The sequence below is a fragment of the Typha angustifolia genome, chromosome 6, assembly GCF_048772165.1.
Source record: "Typha angustifolia cultivar Huaian chromosome 6, ASM4877216v1, whole genome shotgun sequence".
Taxonomy (NCBI): domain Eukaryota; kingdom Viridiplantae; phylum Streptophyta; class Magnoliopsida; order Poales; family Typhaceae; genus Typha; species Typha angustifolia.
In genome coordinates this window covers 9,765,161-9,779,553 of record NC_133244.1, presented here as the reverse complement: position 1 = coordinate 9,779,553, position 14,393 = coordinate 9,765,161, and the positions used below count along the sequence as shown (strand labels likewise).

Below are 14,393 nucleotides of genomic sequence, written 5' to 3'. Positions count from 1 at the left end.
AGTATACATGATGAACTTTTTTCATATAGTCAAACTAACAAATTGTTGTTTTAGTCAAAAGACAACCATATAAAATGATACAACTTGAAAAAGGTAACAACTCAAACTATCCCTCCATTTGCAACATAGCTAAGAAGATTCTTAGCATGAAATGAGGGTGAGGGATTGAGTGGTAGATAGAGAGAGAGAGAGAGAGCTAGGAGTTAGTTTAAGAGGGGAAGTGCTTCACATCCCCTTTTTTGCTTGTGTGACATTTCCATGTCAAGTTACAAAGAGGATAATTAATGAGCCATTATGGATCTTCTTGTTTTCCTCATCATTTGTAACCTCCATTTTAATAAATCTGAATTTTCTTTTAAGAAAATATGTTACCAAATTTCTTTTTAAAACAGTATTTGGAAGGAAAAAGAAAATCTAAGAGATCATGTAATTTATACATAGCTTCATTAATTTGACATGAAACAGATGGATATCTGTTTTTATGTAAAAGGAATGTGCAAATAAGGATCTTTAGAAGGGCAGATGTGCAAAAGTTCACAAGATTAAATTATATGTTACTTAGAAAAAATAAGGGACATTAATCAATTTAGCACATTCAATAAACTACCTGGCTAATCTCCTCTGCAGGGACGAGTGTTGGAAATTCCTACGGTCGGGTGCTCGGCATCATCTTAAGTCTTCAAGTTTCACTTAACTAATTACAGGAAGATGGAAATTTCCTGCATCTGGATTTCCAGAGGATCTACACATATGAAAAGAAAAAGGAGACCAGAAAGGAAAGAGAAAAGAAATAATTGGCGGCTTCTCCGCAGTAAAAAAGAGCACTCGTGGGTTTAAAGCCCGAGAAGAGAAGAAGCTCCTCTCCCTCTCTCTGTCTAGTAGAGCCTTCAATTCCTACCTCGAGAAAACCAATCCATCTCCGATGCTAATAGTCTTCTTCTAGGGATGATTTGTTCCTTTTCAAAATCCCCTGCTTCGAAGGTGTTTTCCGGCGGCGGCGGCGGCGGCGAGGGCGGTGACGGTGGGATCTGGGTTTCTTAGGGTTCGAGACGAGAACGTCGTGGAAGTGGTTAGGAGCTCGGTTTAGGGCTTGTTTGAGCTTAAAGGTGATTTCTTGGAGCTAAAAGTTGGTTCTTTGGGGCTTTAAGAAGAGATCCGAAGGGATAAGGCTTCAGGTCGGGGTGGTTTTCTTGGAAGGAGCTCCATCTCCAGCTCCAGCGAGGTAGTGGAGGTTTTAAGGTGCGATCTGGCAGAGATTGGCGGTTACTGGTCATAAAGTTGTCGCCTTGGAGGTCGGGCGGCTGGAGGTTGTGGGTTGAAGTTTCGAAAGCGCAGTCGAGGTTACTTGGGGTTAAATTTATAATTTTGGTACGGTTTTGTTTCTTTATCTTGGAGTTCTTGTTCCATTTTCAGTGGGTTTTCCTGTAAGCTGTCCGTGGTTTGAGATTTGGGTGTCGAAAATTTGATGGTTTGTCAAAAATTGGATTTTGGGCTTGATTTCAGCTGGGTTTTGTTTTTCTTGGGGGCGAAAACTCTCCTGTAAAGATTGAAACTTGTAGTACCAGGGTTTTCTGGTGAGTTCTGTTTCTGTGAATCTTTTCCAGTTGTGAAGAAGAAGGTGATTCTATTCTCTTTGTAGCACCTGTCCTCAAAGATTTCACCTGTAATTGAAGAAAGATCCGAGGTTTATTCTCTGTTGTGTGCTTCCTTTTGCATTAACCCGTTCAAGATAACTGCAAAAGATGAGGCTTTCATCTGCTGGTGTTGTTAATCAACCACAAGAAGGTGAGCACTTTAGTAACTTCATGCCAGTTTAGCATCAGATCGTTTTGCATATAGAACTGTATAATAACGCCAGTGTCCCATGTACTTGTTGTTATCCATGCCACTTTACGTTTCAGCTCATTTGGAGAATTTTCCGTAATTTATTCTCCATTCTCTAATGACGGGATTCTCTTTCAGTCTGATGGTCTATAGTTTGTTCCACAAGATGAAGTACGCCTCCTTTGTCAATTAATCCTTCTCATTTCAGATTTAGGTTCCTTCCAGTCAAATGCTAATTAATCAGATGATACACAGAGTAACCATGTAAGACTTACTTTTTCTCCTCGCCAACTAGTTTTTGAGTGGTTGCGGAAAATCTGCTTCGACACAGACTCAGCATTACTTTTGGAAGGTTGAACAAAGTGATAGCCAGAAGTGGAAAGTTTAGGACAATGTTGGATTTGATTCTAATCCAACACAAATTTTTGCATTGGATTGGACCTTTGATAACAGGCCTTTAATCTTACAAGTAGTTTAGATTTTTCGTATTTTAGTCAAGAGAACTATATTTCAAGTCTTACACCTTATATTGTGACAATTTATTCCTGAATTCATGTATAACGCACGATGAAATCTTCTATGAGCCTATGTATTAGGAATGTCCAACTGCTTGACATGAACTCAGGAGTTTCATGGATAAATAGTCAGTTTCTTACAGTTTACTTGCTAAATCTTGTTTAGTTTTCCTTAAATCCATGCTGTATTCTACAGAAGAACAAAGGTGCTTGAATTCAGAGTTATGGCATGCATGTGCTGGGCCGCTTGTGTCACTACCTGCTGTAGGTAGCCGGGTGGTATATTTCCCGCAGGGCCACAGTGAACAGGTCAGTAATATGCTCCTTTACTAAATCTGCTGAATATGGTTATGCAATATAAGCAATCTGCTTTTGTTATATGTTAGAAGAGGGTATAGGTGCTGCAAGTTTATATGCTGCATGAGTTACTTGTTGTAGATTTTCCGAGCATGCTCATTCTGGCATGATTTCCACTATCTTGTGGCTTTTGCACCATAAATCTGATCCAATTGATATCTGCTATTGATGGGTCCTGTTTAATTTGAAGTTCTTTCTTTTTATATTTAAATGGACTGACTGGGTCCTATAAGAGATTATCCAATACATGTTTCTGTTGTTCTAAGTTGGCTTAAGATGCATTTGAGCTTCTAGTTTTCCTAAGATATTGTGTCGTACTCTTGTACAGGTAGCAGCATCAACAAATAAAGAAATTGATTCTCAAATCCCAAATTACCCTAGCTTGCCTCCTCAGCTTATTTGTCAGCTACATAATGTAACTATGCATGTAAGTATAGCACTTTAATTTGTGTATGATCAAAACATCCATTGTCAGCTGCCTAACATGTGCTTTGCAATCTTCATATCCCCATTACAGGCTGACATAGAGACAGATGAAGTTTATGCACAAATGACATTGCAGCCGCTAAGCCCGGTAGTTCTTTTGAGCTGGCGATTTTGTCTTTCCCTTGGTGCAATTTTCTAATATGCTTTCTCACTATGGATCTTATTTGCAGCAAGAGCAAAAGGACCCCTATCTCCCAACTGAATTGGGTACCCCCAACAAACAGCCAACTAATTATTTCTGTAAGACATTGACAGCAAGTGACACCAGTACGCATGGTGGATTCTCTGTTCCCCGTCGAGCAGCTGAAAAGGTGTTTCCTCCATTGGTAGGTATCACTTGCTTTGACAATTTCCACTGGAATTTGATGTTAGCAACAGTGTTGTAGATTGTTGTGAAGAAAATATGCATTAGGTACTCTCAGTAGTGTCTTGAACATTTTTTCTTATGTTCTTGCAGGACTTCTCTCAGCAGCCTCCAGCACAAGAGTTGATTGCAAAAGACCTTCATGGGAATGAGTGGAAATTCCGTCACATCTTTCGAGGTGAGTAGTTTGAATGTCAATAAGTTACATAGTTGTCTTGCTTTTTTCCCGTAACTATTTTGTTGCATATTTAGTGTGCTTCATAATGCTGGAACTTGGTGTGCCAATGATAATGCTCACTAGTTTGTACCTAGATGCTTACATTTGAAACCGCATTCTTAATGCAGGTCAGCCAAAGAGGCACCTTCTTACCACAGGATGGAGTGTGTTTGTAAGTGCGAAGAGGCTTATTGCAGGGGATTCTGTCCTTTTTATCTGGTATAGCCATTCATTTCATGACCGCTAAACCTGCCAGCAAAATTCCTTTTGCTAATTGTGGTAGTACTTTGCATTATTAGGAATGATAACAATCAGTTGCTTCTGGGGATTCGGCGTGCTAATCGGCCACAAACAGTGATGCCTTCATCAGTTTTATCTAGTGACAGCATGCATATAGGCCTTCTTGCCGCAGCTGCTCATGCTGCTGCTACAAATAGCAGGTTTACCATATTTTATAATCCAAGGTAGGAATTGTGGCTCTATAGTATGTCTTCCTTTTTTATCTTTGTGAACTTGCAAAAAAGTGATTAGTATCATTTACTTCCCCAGGGCAAGCCCTTGTGAATTTGTCATACCTCTTGCAAAGTATGTTAAAGCAGTTTATCATACCCGTATTTCTGTGGGGATGCGTTTCCGGATGCTTTTTGAGACAGAAGAATCTAGTGTTCGCCGGTATGTCAGAGTTTATTCACATTTATTGTCTTCCTTCATGTGAACTTTAATCTTGTTCATATGTGGACTGTCTAATTTACACATGCATGCATCTTTTTCTTTATAGTATAGCTTTGGTGTGGGTATCATTATAGGGCATAAATCCATTTCATGTTTTTGAATGCCATTTTTTTATGCAGATACATGGGCACTATTACAGGGATAAGTGATCTTGATCCTGCTCGTTGGCCAAACTCGCATTGGCGTTCTGTAAAGGTTCGTATTCTGCAGACAAGAAGAAGCTGCTCTACTACTAAGTACTAACTAAATTTGCTTTTATATTTATAACTGCTTGGCTGCAATGCAGTTCTTCCTTCCAGCGTTCGCTTAGAATATGTGCTTCTTCTGATGTCCAAGATGTAAAACTGTATCATGACCATAAGGTTGATTTCTTTTTACTGATGCAGGTTGGATGGGATGAGTCAACTGCTGGAGAGAGGCAGCCAAGGGTATCACTTTGGGAGATTGAGCCTCTGACAACTTTTCCCATGTACCCATCTCCTTTCCCTCTCAGGCTTAAGCGTCCATGGCCTACAGGATTGCCATCTCTCCATGGTAAGATGCACAGTCGCATTCTGGACTGATGCTTGTAAACCATTTATATTGAGTTGTACCCTCTATTCTGATCAATTGTTCTAATCAGTTCAAAATTTTCAATTAGAAATTTAACCATCTTGCTTTCTCCAACTTTCTAGGTGGAAAGGATGATGATATTGGACTGAGTCCTCTGATGTGGCTTCGTGATGGCGTAAACCCAGGGTTGCAGTCACTTAATTTCCAGGGGATTGGCATCAATCCTTGGATTCAGCAACGACTCGATACTTCCATGCTTGGTTTGCAACCTGATATGTACCAAACAGTAACTGCAGCTGCAATTCAGGAAATGAGAACTGCAGATCCTGCAAAACAGCTATCCCCAGCAATGTTGCAATTCCAGCAACCTCAGAACATAAATAGTAGGTCAATTCCTCTACTACCAAGTCAGATATTACAGCAGCTACAACCTCAGTCACAACAAACCTTCCTGCAGACCATTCAAGAAAATCAGGTTGAGAGCCAGAATCAAGCTCAGGCTCAGTTCCTTCAGCATCAGTTGCAGCGCTGCCAATCATTTAATAATAATCAGCAACAACAACAGCAGATTCACCAGCAACAAGTATCGCAGCAGCAGCAAATTCCCCAGCAGCAAGTACCACAGCACCATCAGCAGCAACTTTTGCAAATGCAACAGCATCAACAAATACAACAGAAGCACTTGTCTGATCATCAACAGGTTACGAATGTTGTGTCAGCCCTTTCTCAGCTAACCTCTGCCTCTCAATCCCAACCTTCCACGTTGCAAGCAGTGTCCTCATTTTCTCAACCTCAGTACTATTCGGAGTCGAACGGTAACTCTGTATCAACCTCTAGTTCCTCCCCTTTGCATAATACATTGAGGCCATTTTCTCCAGAAGGAACTTCACATATTCTTAGTATGGCAAGAGCCACTCCTTTGATAGTTTCCAACCCCTGGTCATCTAAGCGAGTTGCAGTCGAGTCGGTGCTCCCTTCTGGATCTCAATGTGTTATGCCGCATGTAGAAAAGTTGGATAATACACAGCCTAATATTTCACAGCATTCTGTTACACTGGCACCATTTCCAGGAAGAGATTGCTCAGAAGATCAAGATGGAAGCCAAGATCCTCAAGATCATCTGTTGTTCGGTGTTAATATAGATTCCCCGTCACTTTTGGTGAGGAGTGGCATGCCAAGCCTCAGAACCGTTGATAATGGGACTGACCCATCTACCATGCCATATGCCTCTTGCAATTTTCTGACCTCAACAGGAAGTGATTTTGCATTGAGCCAAGCACTGACTAATTCGAATTGCTTGGATGATTCAGGATTTTTGCAGTCTCCAGAGAATATCAATCAAGTGAACCCACAAAGGGGCACCTTTGTGAAGGTTAGTGATTTCTTCCTCAGTGAACAATCAGTTAAAGCTGAACTTTGCTTCCAGGTGACATGTTAACTAGATCAACTAGAACTCTTCAAGATATTGCCAGATGAGTTGTTTTAAGGGATGCGGTCTTACACTTAGACAACGTAGCTTTTGGACTTTGATAATAAGTAGCATGAATGACAACAAATAACTATTATTGTATTTATGACGTATACAACAAGTGCATCTTTACTTTAAATATCCAGTGCAAAATGTTTCTTCACAGGAACTTTTGTTGCCTCTCTCACATTAATAAGATTGATAGGATTTAATAATAGCTGAGTTTCTTGTAAAGTCATAGGGTTAATCCTTCTTTGTTCTTTATATATATAATCCCCACATGCATGTCCTGTTGCATACACATTTAAAGAATGCTTTTAGAGTGAGACAGACTTGCATGAGCTAATTATTTTATATTCAATACATAAAAATAATTACTTGTCTAAGTTTTCCGTTGACATGTTTGAGACTTTGAGATGTCTGCTTTCACAATTTGCTTTCCTTATCATGTAGTGTAGTATGAATCAACTAATCAGCTCCATGCAATAATAGGTTTATAAATCAGGGACTTTTGGAAGGTCACTTGATATCACAAGATTTAGCAGCTATCATGAGCTGCGTGGTGAGCTTGGGCGTCTATTTGGCCTAGAAGGCCAGTTGGAAGACCCTTTGAGATCAGGCTGGCAGCTTGTATTCGTCGACCGGGAGAATGATGTTCTTCTTGTTGGCGATGATCCCTGGCAGTAAGTCTTTCCAGCCATTCTCCTTTCTTTTTTGGATTATACTTGTTTAAGTGCCATATTCTGTTTGATACTTAGGGCTCATGACTGTCATCAACGACCTGTTTATGCAAATCATGTATATATTATATGTGATTGCTAACCTTACTAAATTGGTTACCAAGTACTAAGAAAATTTGGATCACTTAAAATGGTTTGTGCGTTACGAAGGAGTAATTAGTCAAGCATAATTTACAAACAAGGAATGCAGAAATGAATCTTTGTGGTGTCCCACTTAATGAAAAAGAGGAACTTGTTTTTCTTTTTGGTTTCACATGATTAAGACATTTTTCTCTGATATTAGCGGGGCATATGTTTGCAGGGAATTTGTCAATAATGTATGGTGCATAAAGATACTTTCGCCACAGGAGGTGCAGCAGATGGGCAAACAGGGTCTCAATCTTTTGAGCTCAGCCCCCATTAAAAGGCTCCCTAGCAACAGCTGCGATGACTATGTAAGCCGGCAAGATGCCAGGAATCTCAGCACTGGGATCACATCTGTGGGGTCTTTAGAGTACTGAAAAAGGAAAGCTCCTGGCCCCCCTCCCAGTTGATAAGAGACACCGGCCCTCCAGTATTTTTCTGCACTTTCTAGTTTCCAGAGCTGAAGCACCTACTACGTCAACTTAATCTACTCGTCGCTAATAACTTTTTATATGGTATCAGATCTATAACCTTGGTATATATATGCAAACACTTATTTTCCTTATTAGTTACTACTGTTCCTGTGGATGTAGGCTTCTAACTATATATCTGTATTCTTTGTATACCAAGTATTTTTAATAGCTCTTTCTTCTTGTTTTACTCTTGCATCACTGTATTAATCTCATTCCTTTGGGCAAGAACAACTACTGCAACAGTGTTTTAGACAAAGACATCCTGGTCTGGACCACACCCATGTGATCTGGGTCCCTGTCCTTATGTTGGAATGCCCACTCATTTAAACCATGTTAAAGATCCTTTTCCTTCTTTAGTTCAGTGATGGTGATGCATGTCACCTTCCAGATCCAAGGTCTCCTACCCCATCCATTTCTCTCAGGTCTTTATGTTACGTTTATCTCTATCCTTTTCCTCAGGAAAGACATCTGCACTCACTGATTTTTTTTTCGTTTTCTTTTCTTCTTTCTCCAACTGCTCTCTTCCTTTATTCAGTGCAATGTCGATTTCGCGACGACGAACGACGACAGTGGAGCCCACCAACTGGGGGGTGTGTTTTGATTGTCCATGGCTCCATATGTGGGTAGGTTGATGGGCCCTCTTAATTTTAAAGTGGGAGCATGTGGCCTCCATTAACTCCCCACTGCTAAAGATACATTGGCATCTTTCTCCATGGCATCTTTTCTTCCTTCCATCAATTTCTGGCGATTTTGCCGTCCCTTTCGTATCTTTGGTGTGGCCCAGAGACCTCACATCTTGGTCATCCTCCTCCTCACTTGACTCCTTTTATGCTTATAAAGTAACTCTTTTATCCTTTCATCACTAGTAGTAGCCATTGGTTGAAACTGTTCGATTTCACTCCTCAGCACCTACTCTTACTTTTTTTCTTTTTCTTTTCTTTTCTTACAGCTGAAGCTGTTATGTAGCTTTTGTGATTGCAAGAATGACCTTTTTGTCTCTTTTGCCATTCCATTAAGTTTAAATGAGACCAAAGCTGCAAACAGAATTAAAGCTATCTATTTTGGCATGCCAAAAGAAAGATTGAGAGTGGCCTTTTCCAAAATTCCTGAAAAGACAATCAGTTTCATGAAGTTGGTGAATGGTGATGCACATACTATTTTTGGGCCTTTTGGGCTGTTGCCTGATAATAATCATTCACCTAACCCCAGCAATTAACAATTTTTTTTTTTTTCTCTTTGGACTTTGGATTTTGGATTTTGGCATATCAACCCCTACATTGTATTCTTATTATGGATACATCCCTGTCTTGGCAGGTACATTTTTTATTATTAAAATGCCCTTTTCTTCTTTTTTTTTTGGCTCGAAAATGGTAAAATAAAATGAAGGACCTTTCAGTAAAATTGAAAAACATATTGAGAACTGCTGTGGTACTTTTTTGCAAACAAGGGAGCCGAATGCAAATATGCCAAAATGATGAATTTTCAAGGATAAGTCTCAGATGCAGGCGATGATGGAAAAAGCACCTTCAGAGGATCACGTAGGCGCAAACTACAACCTCTTAATTCTAAACATTTTAGTTTGGGCTACGAGATATTAAACAGAAACGTTGGTATTTACCGGTGCTAGAGAGATCCGAGCGAAAAGCTCAAGCTTAATGTCATAGTTGCAGCCAAGCTAATATATTTTTTTTCCTTTGATCCTCTGTTTCCTATTGGGTATTCAGGATTTAGCTGAGCTAGCTTAAATGATCAAATATCAGCTGACACTTGAAGCTCCAACTTGGCCTCAGCAATTCAGATTAAGTAGTTTCAGAGAAGAATTTATAGAGAAATTGGATGACAAAGATAGAAAATATAACTGTGATAACAACACACTGGAAATGTGTAAGAAGATGTTAAAAAAAAAATCACAAGGAATTATACTATGGATTATAGGCATGTAATTTAATTGTAATTGAGATGAGGAAGACAATACCCATCCCGAGTGGTACAGAAACATGCTCATTGCTACGAAGTTTACACTTGGAACTCCCTATTAGTGAAGAACTACTAACAGGGGCAGTCTCTAACTCTCTGTACTTCTCTCGAAGATAATAGAGGTTTACAGAAAACTTCCAACAATTCATATAAGAAAAATATTCATTTAACGAGGTAAAAATGCAAGAATGGGTGTATCAACTCACATATATGCAATCCACACTCCCTCCAGAATTCAAATCGGATAAGAGTGAAATCCATCATATCTTTTACTAATTCAAACCAATTGATGGCAGTTTGAAGATCTAGAAAAACCCACTGCAACAAAGTTTGTGGGTTGATGGAATTCGGCCAGTTTGGCGAATATGCTCCACTTTTTTAGCCGTTCTAGCAGCCTGTTGATTCATTCTGGCTTGTGCAGCAGCTCGCTTCTCTTCAACTAGTCGCTGTGTTAGGCTGAGCTTTTTAGCCATCTTTTCAACTGCTTCAGCCCTCATTTGCGCTGCTTTGGCCTGCCAAATTGCTTTTTAATAATCATTGGAAAAACACAGAGATCCTCAACATGAGAGAAGAAGCTCCTTAAGATAAGGAAAAGTACCCATGAAATGAGATGGTCTTCTTTCCACTTTTTGTTACCCTACTTATCATCCTTAAACTATGGGTGACAAAAAGAATGAACAGATTTGAGTACTGGCAATATCCATATCGGTATTCTTGTTATCTTCCCTGAGTATGAATTTAGGATCCAGATACCAAAGTGATACTACAATCTGTCTAGATTTTCTTATAAATATCTGGATATGTATGTGAGTACCATGTCTAAGTTAATACCTCAAAGTTTCATGTACTACAGAGTACAGATGCTTTAATGCCACGGAGAAAATAAATGCATCTCAAATGGAAGAGGAAAGCATACCTCAACTTTTCTCATTTCAGCTTCGAAGTTGGCTCTCTCATGATTTTCCCATGCTTGGATATTGACCTCCTCACGTCTATATCTGAAGAGCACAATTTCTGTTAACTAAAGTTATTTCTAACTATTTGCAGTTTCTATGTAGAAAATTAAAATTGCATAATAAGATTGCATTATTTTCTTTTAGGTGGTAGAAGCATGATAAATCTAAAAGTTAATATCCATGTAGAAGCCATGACGCAATCTTCTCCTTCTGGGATTAAGCTAAAGATAAACTTGTGGGAGAATTTTCAGGACTTAACTGTTTGTTCATTTTCAACAAGCAGATTTTGGAGGGAAAAAAGTTTGATTTATAGCCATTCTACTGGCAAGCAACCTAACAACAAGCCTTTGTAGTCCAAACCACAGTAATTCATCACTTCCAGTCAATAAATCATCATCAACTACTTGTAGGAGGGGTTTGCAATTAATAGTACCTGGCCATATGTTTAGAGTATTCAGCCTCCTCCCACGTCACTGCACGGACTTCATATTCCTTCTCCAGATGTGAACTGAAGGTCATGGACGAGGGAGAAGCCTGTTCTCGATCTTCCCTACTAGCCCATGAAGCAATATTTGTCTTTCCCAGTTGTACACCAAGGGCAGCAATCTCTTTTCTTATCTTGAGCTTCAGTTCTCTCTCAGATAATTCATTTTTCCCATCTTTTCTTTTAACTTCTACATTATTGTCTCTGGTGGTAAAGGCTGCTGGTGATGTTGCTGGTTCTCCTCTTCTAGGAGTTGATGTTATTGAGGAGCCAGGGCTACGTGTGGGTGTAATTGATCCGATAGGAGTTCCAATTCTCGATGGGTCCTGGCTTGGAATAGGTGTCATTTCTGTTCCCACATCTCTCATCGAAACCGACTGCACATTGGGAGTGGCTGCATGATAAAGGAAGAAATAATATCTATCTGAAAAGATAACTTCAAAGGAAGAGACCGTTTCGACTAAGGGTACAAAATAACAAAAATGAGTAAGTTCAGATGTTTTGCAAGTTCTGGTTTGGCAGGCGTGAAACTTAAATCAACTATTAATCAAGCATGGCTAGTAAATAGAAATGCAACGGATACCTGTTGGTTCATCGCAAGGCCTTCTTGCGACTGATGAGTCTGTTTTGTACAATTCTTTCTGAAGTCTTGAGAGACTGCCCGAATCATGAATAAGAGACAAATCTGCTTGCACAGCTGGATTAGAGCTTGATTGATGAGTAACAAAAGAGAACTTCTCTAACACATTCTGGGAGCCAGAGCAGGTGGAGTCCATCCTTTTTGTATCCACTACCTGAACTGAATGCTTTTGGTCAGAACTCATTGATTCTAGAGCAACACTAGCAGCAGTATAGTTCATCTGCCGACTCCCCTGAGGTTGTGCAATGTTCCTCTTCAAGACATTCAGATTCATTTTTTGCCGATTTACTATCCATTTCTCTGCATCATTCCACTTGGAAGGAATCTGCCTAGATGACATACCAGCCATCAAATGTTGTGATGTCCTCTCCACGTGATGAAATTCGAAACTAGATGTGCTGGCATTATCATGCCCACTGTCATAGGCATTACCCTCTTCTTCTATCGTTCTCACCGGATGTATCATGCTCAAATTGTTGGACTGAAGTTGATGAGAAACATTTTTAGAGATATTCTGAATTTTAGCATGACCAGTGATGGCCTTTTCCTTTGACATTGAACCCCTCGAGCAGGAATGCTGTTGATTGTATTGCCCAAAACTTGAAACCTCCTTAATAGGTAACTCCAATCTAGGAGATTCTGAGTTCAAAGCATCATTGATAGTTAAAGGAACTTTGGGGTCCTTAGAGGTTGCTGCAAATCCACAACCAATCAGAACACTGTAAGTATCAAAAGATATACTCTACAAAGCTCAACAAAGACACACTCAAACAGACAAAGTATTAACGAAATTCACTAATAAAATCCACCTACCTTTGTCAGCGATATCACCAGCTAGTAGGCTGTTCTTTATATGTTCCATGTCCACATTCTTGGAAGGGGATGTCCTGGAGGAACTGCTCCCTCCCTTTCTTGCTCGGTTTTGAGCCCCTAAAAGTTTCATTCTTAGCTTAGTTGGAGAAAGTACTCCAATCTGCATTAAGGAAAAAATTCAAAAAGAAAAAAAAAAGAAGATCAATAGTAACACATTAGAGCACTTAACTTGTCTCCATGAACTTCTAGAAATAATACTTCAGACTCCATCAATGGAAGAATACAATTTTTGTGTGAAGAAGAGTTTTTAAATGAAAAGGAACTGGCAGGTTTGTGATTCAAGTCAGTTTCTAAGTAATAAATTCAATGTGCCTCCAAATTTTTTTGAGAAAATCTCCTTTTCTAACATAACAAAGGAATCTTAGACATATAAGAACAACCATCAGAGCACCATATAGACCATCAAAAGGGGAAAGAGGAAAAGAAAAGGGAAAGGTGATCTAAACAATGACAAAAACCAAATCTAAACCAAAAACTTGCTAGGCCAGGAATAATTACAAACAAATGATGTGCTGACATTACATGTTTCAGAACAATTCCGAGGAAAATCGTTACTCAAACAAAAATTGCATCACTAGCCGCTTACTGCGGAAAAATAAAACACAACCAACTAAAAGGCTATCAAGAAAGCGAGTAGCTAAAACCAAGACAAAGACTCTAACACTAACTACAAGGCAATAACATTTAAGAGAAAATATGACTAAAGCTAAGGTCTTTCAGAGAAACCCAACAAATAAAATACATCAAAATGGCTTGCAACGCCCTTTGTTACCATAGAAGTGGGCTTATGCTTTTACTTCCATCCATTGTGGGTTGGAACCAAGAGCAGTTCATACCTGAACTTTGTGGATCCTCTCATACTCCATAGCGAGAGAGAGAGAGAGAGAGAGAGAGAGAGAGAGAGAGAGTAATTTGTGACTTGTGAGGAGATCTCACAGTAAGCTCTCTGCCACTGTTCTTTGTAACCTGACAAGGGTCTCCAAGGGATAATTGGATCGGCGATCTTGCCAATTCCTCGGAACGATATGAAAGATAGTTTTCCATATTACCACCTATAATTTTAGTAATTACCAAGAACCTCCTCTTCTTCGGTACTTACATCTATATAAAATCTTTTAAATGTCTCTTCAAACTGTATCCTGTGATTCATTCTAAGTGACCCTTTCTTTTTGGTTGTTATCCGGGAGGTTTAATCCTTTAATCAACCTTGTAGGAAAACTATCTGAAAGATAATCTAATCAAAACAATACCAAATGAAAGGACCAATTTGCATATATGTCACAGTGGCCGAGTTGTTGGCGATTTGTTCGGAAGACATCTTTCAAACTCGTACCCCGTATTATTAAATCAGTCAAAGACGTACTTTTCGAGACCTACATGCCGACTCATTCACATTATTTGTTCCAGGCTGCAGAATTCTATGACCGGACCCCACACGCCGTAGATAGATAGATTCACCTCTCCCCTTGGAGCCAGGATTCCCTACATTCCAATTTGTTACAAATTCCAACAACTTAGCAGGAATAAACCCCTATGAATGGCCCTCTTATCTCAAAACTGGTGCCAAATACAAAATTGTAAATTATCTTGGAGGGAATAAAACCCATCAGCC

At 39.4% G+C, this 14,393-nt stretch overlaps 2 protein-coding genes across 4 annotated transcripts; one reads left to right on the top strand and one right to left on the bottom strand.

Annotated features, from left to right (window-relative positions):
• The first annotated feature begins 813 nt into the window (after nucleotides 1-813).
• On the top strand, nucleotides 814-8,038 carry LOC140760839 (auxin response factor 17-like). 2 transcript variants are annotated; one of them, XM_073097871.1, is made up of 15 exons: nucleotides 814-1,368; nucleotides 1,640-1,785; nucleotides 2,536-2,648; nucleotides 3,025-3,123; nucleotides 3,214-3,270; nucleotides 3,353-3,508; nucleotides 3,640-3,724; nucleotides 3,892-3,982; nucleotides 4,063-4,227; nucleotides 4,313-4,435; nucleotides 4,615-4,690; nucleotides 4,882-5,029; nucleotides 5,170-6,419; nucleotides 7,008-7,198; nucleotides 7,557-8,038. In XM_073097871.1, exons 2-15 carry the CDS (start codon nucleotides 1,743-1,745, stop codon nucleotides 7,753-7,755), a joined length of 2,796 nt encoding a protein of 931 aa, XP_072953972.1. In that variant the 5' UTR covers nucleotides 814-1,368; nucleotides 1,640-1,742; the 3' UTR covers nucleotides 7,756-8,038. The 2 variants fall into 2 exon arrangements, with proteins under 2 accessions (XP_072953972.1, XP_072953971.1); XM_073097870.1 differs by having other exon boundaries at nucleotides 815-1,368; nucleotides 1,605-1,785.
• A 1,720-nt stretch (nucleotides 8,039-9,758) lies between these two features.
• LOC140761782 (uncharacterized) lies at nucleotides 9,759-13,742 on the bottom strand. 2 transcript variants are annotated; one of them, XM_073099254.1, is made up of 6 exons: nucleotides 13,618-13,742; nucleotides 12,722-12,881; nucleotides 11,852-12,601; nucleotides 11,218-11,662; nucleotides 10,745-10,826; nucleotides 9,759-10,340 (listed from the first exon to the last, which is right to left on the bottom strand). In XM_073099254.1, the coding sequence occupies exons 1-6, from the start codon at nucleotides 13,645-13,647 to the stop codon at nucleotides 10,134-10,136; spliced, it is 1,674 nt and encodes a 557-aa protein (XP_072955355.1). In that variant the 5' UTR covers nucleotides 13,648-13,742; the 3' UTR covers nucleotides 9,759-10,133. The 2 variants fall into 2 exon arrangements, with proteins under 2 accessions (XP_072955355.1, XP_072955356.1); XM_073099255.1 differs by having other exon boundaries at nucleotides 13,554-13,662.
• Nucleotides 13,743-14,393: the final 651 nt, after the last annotated feature.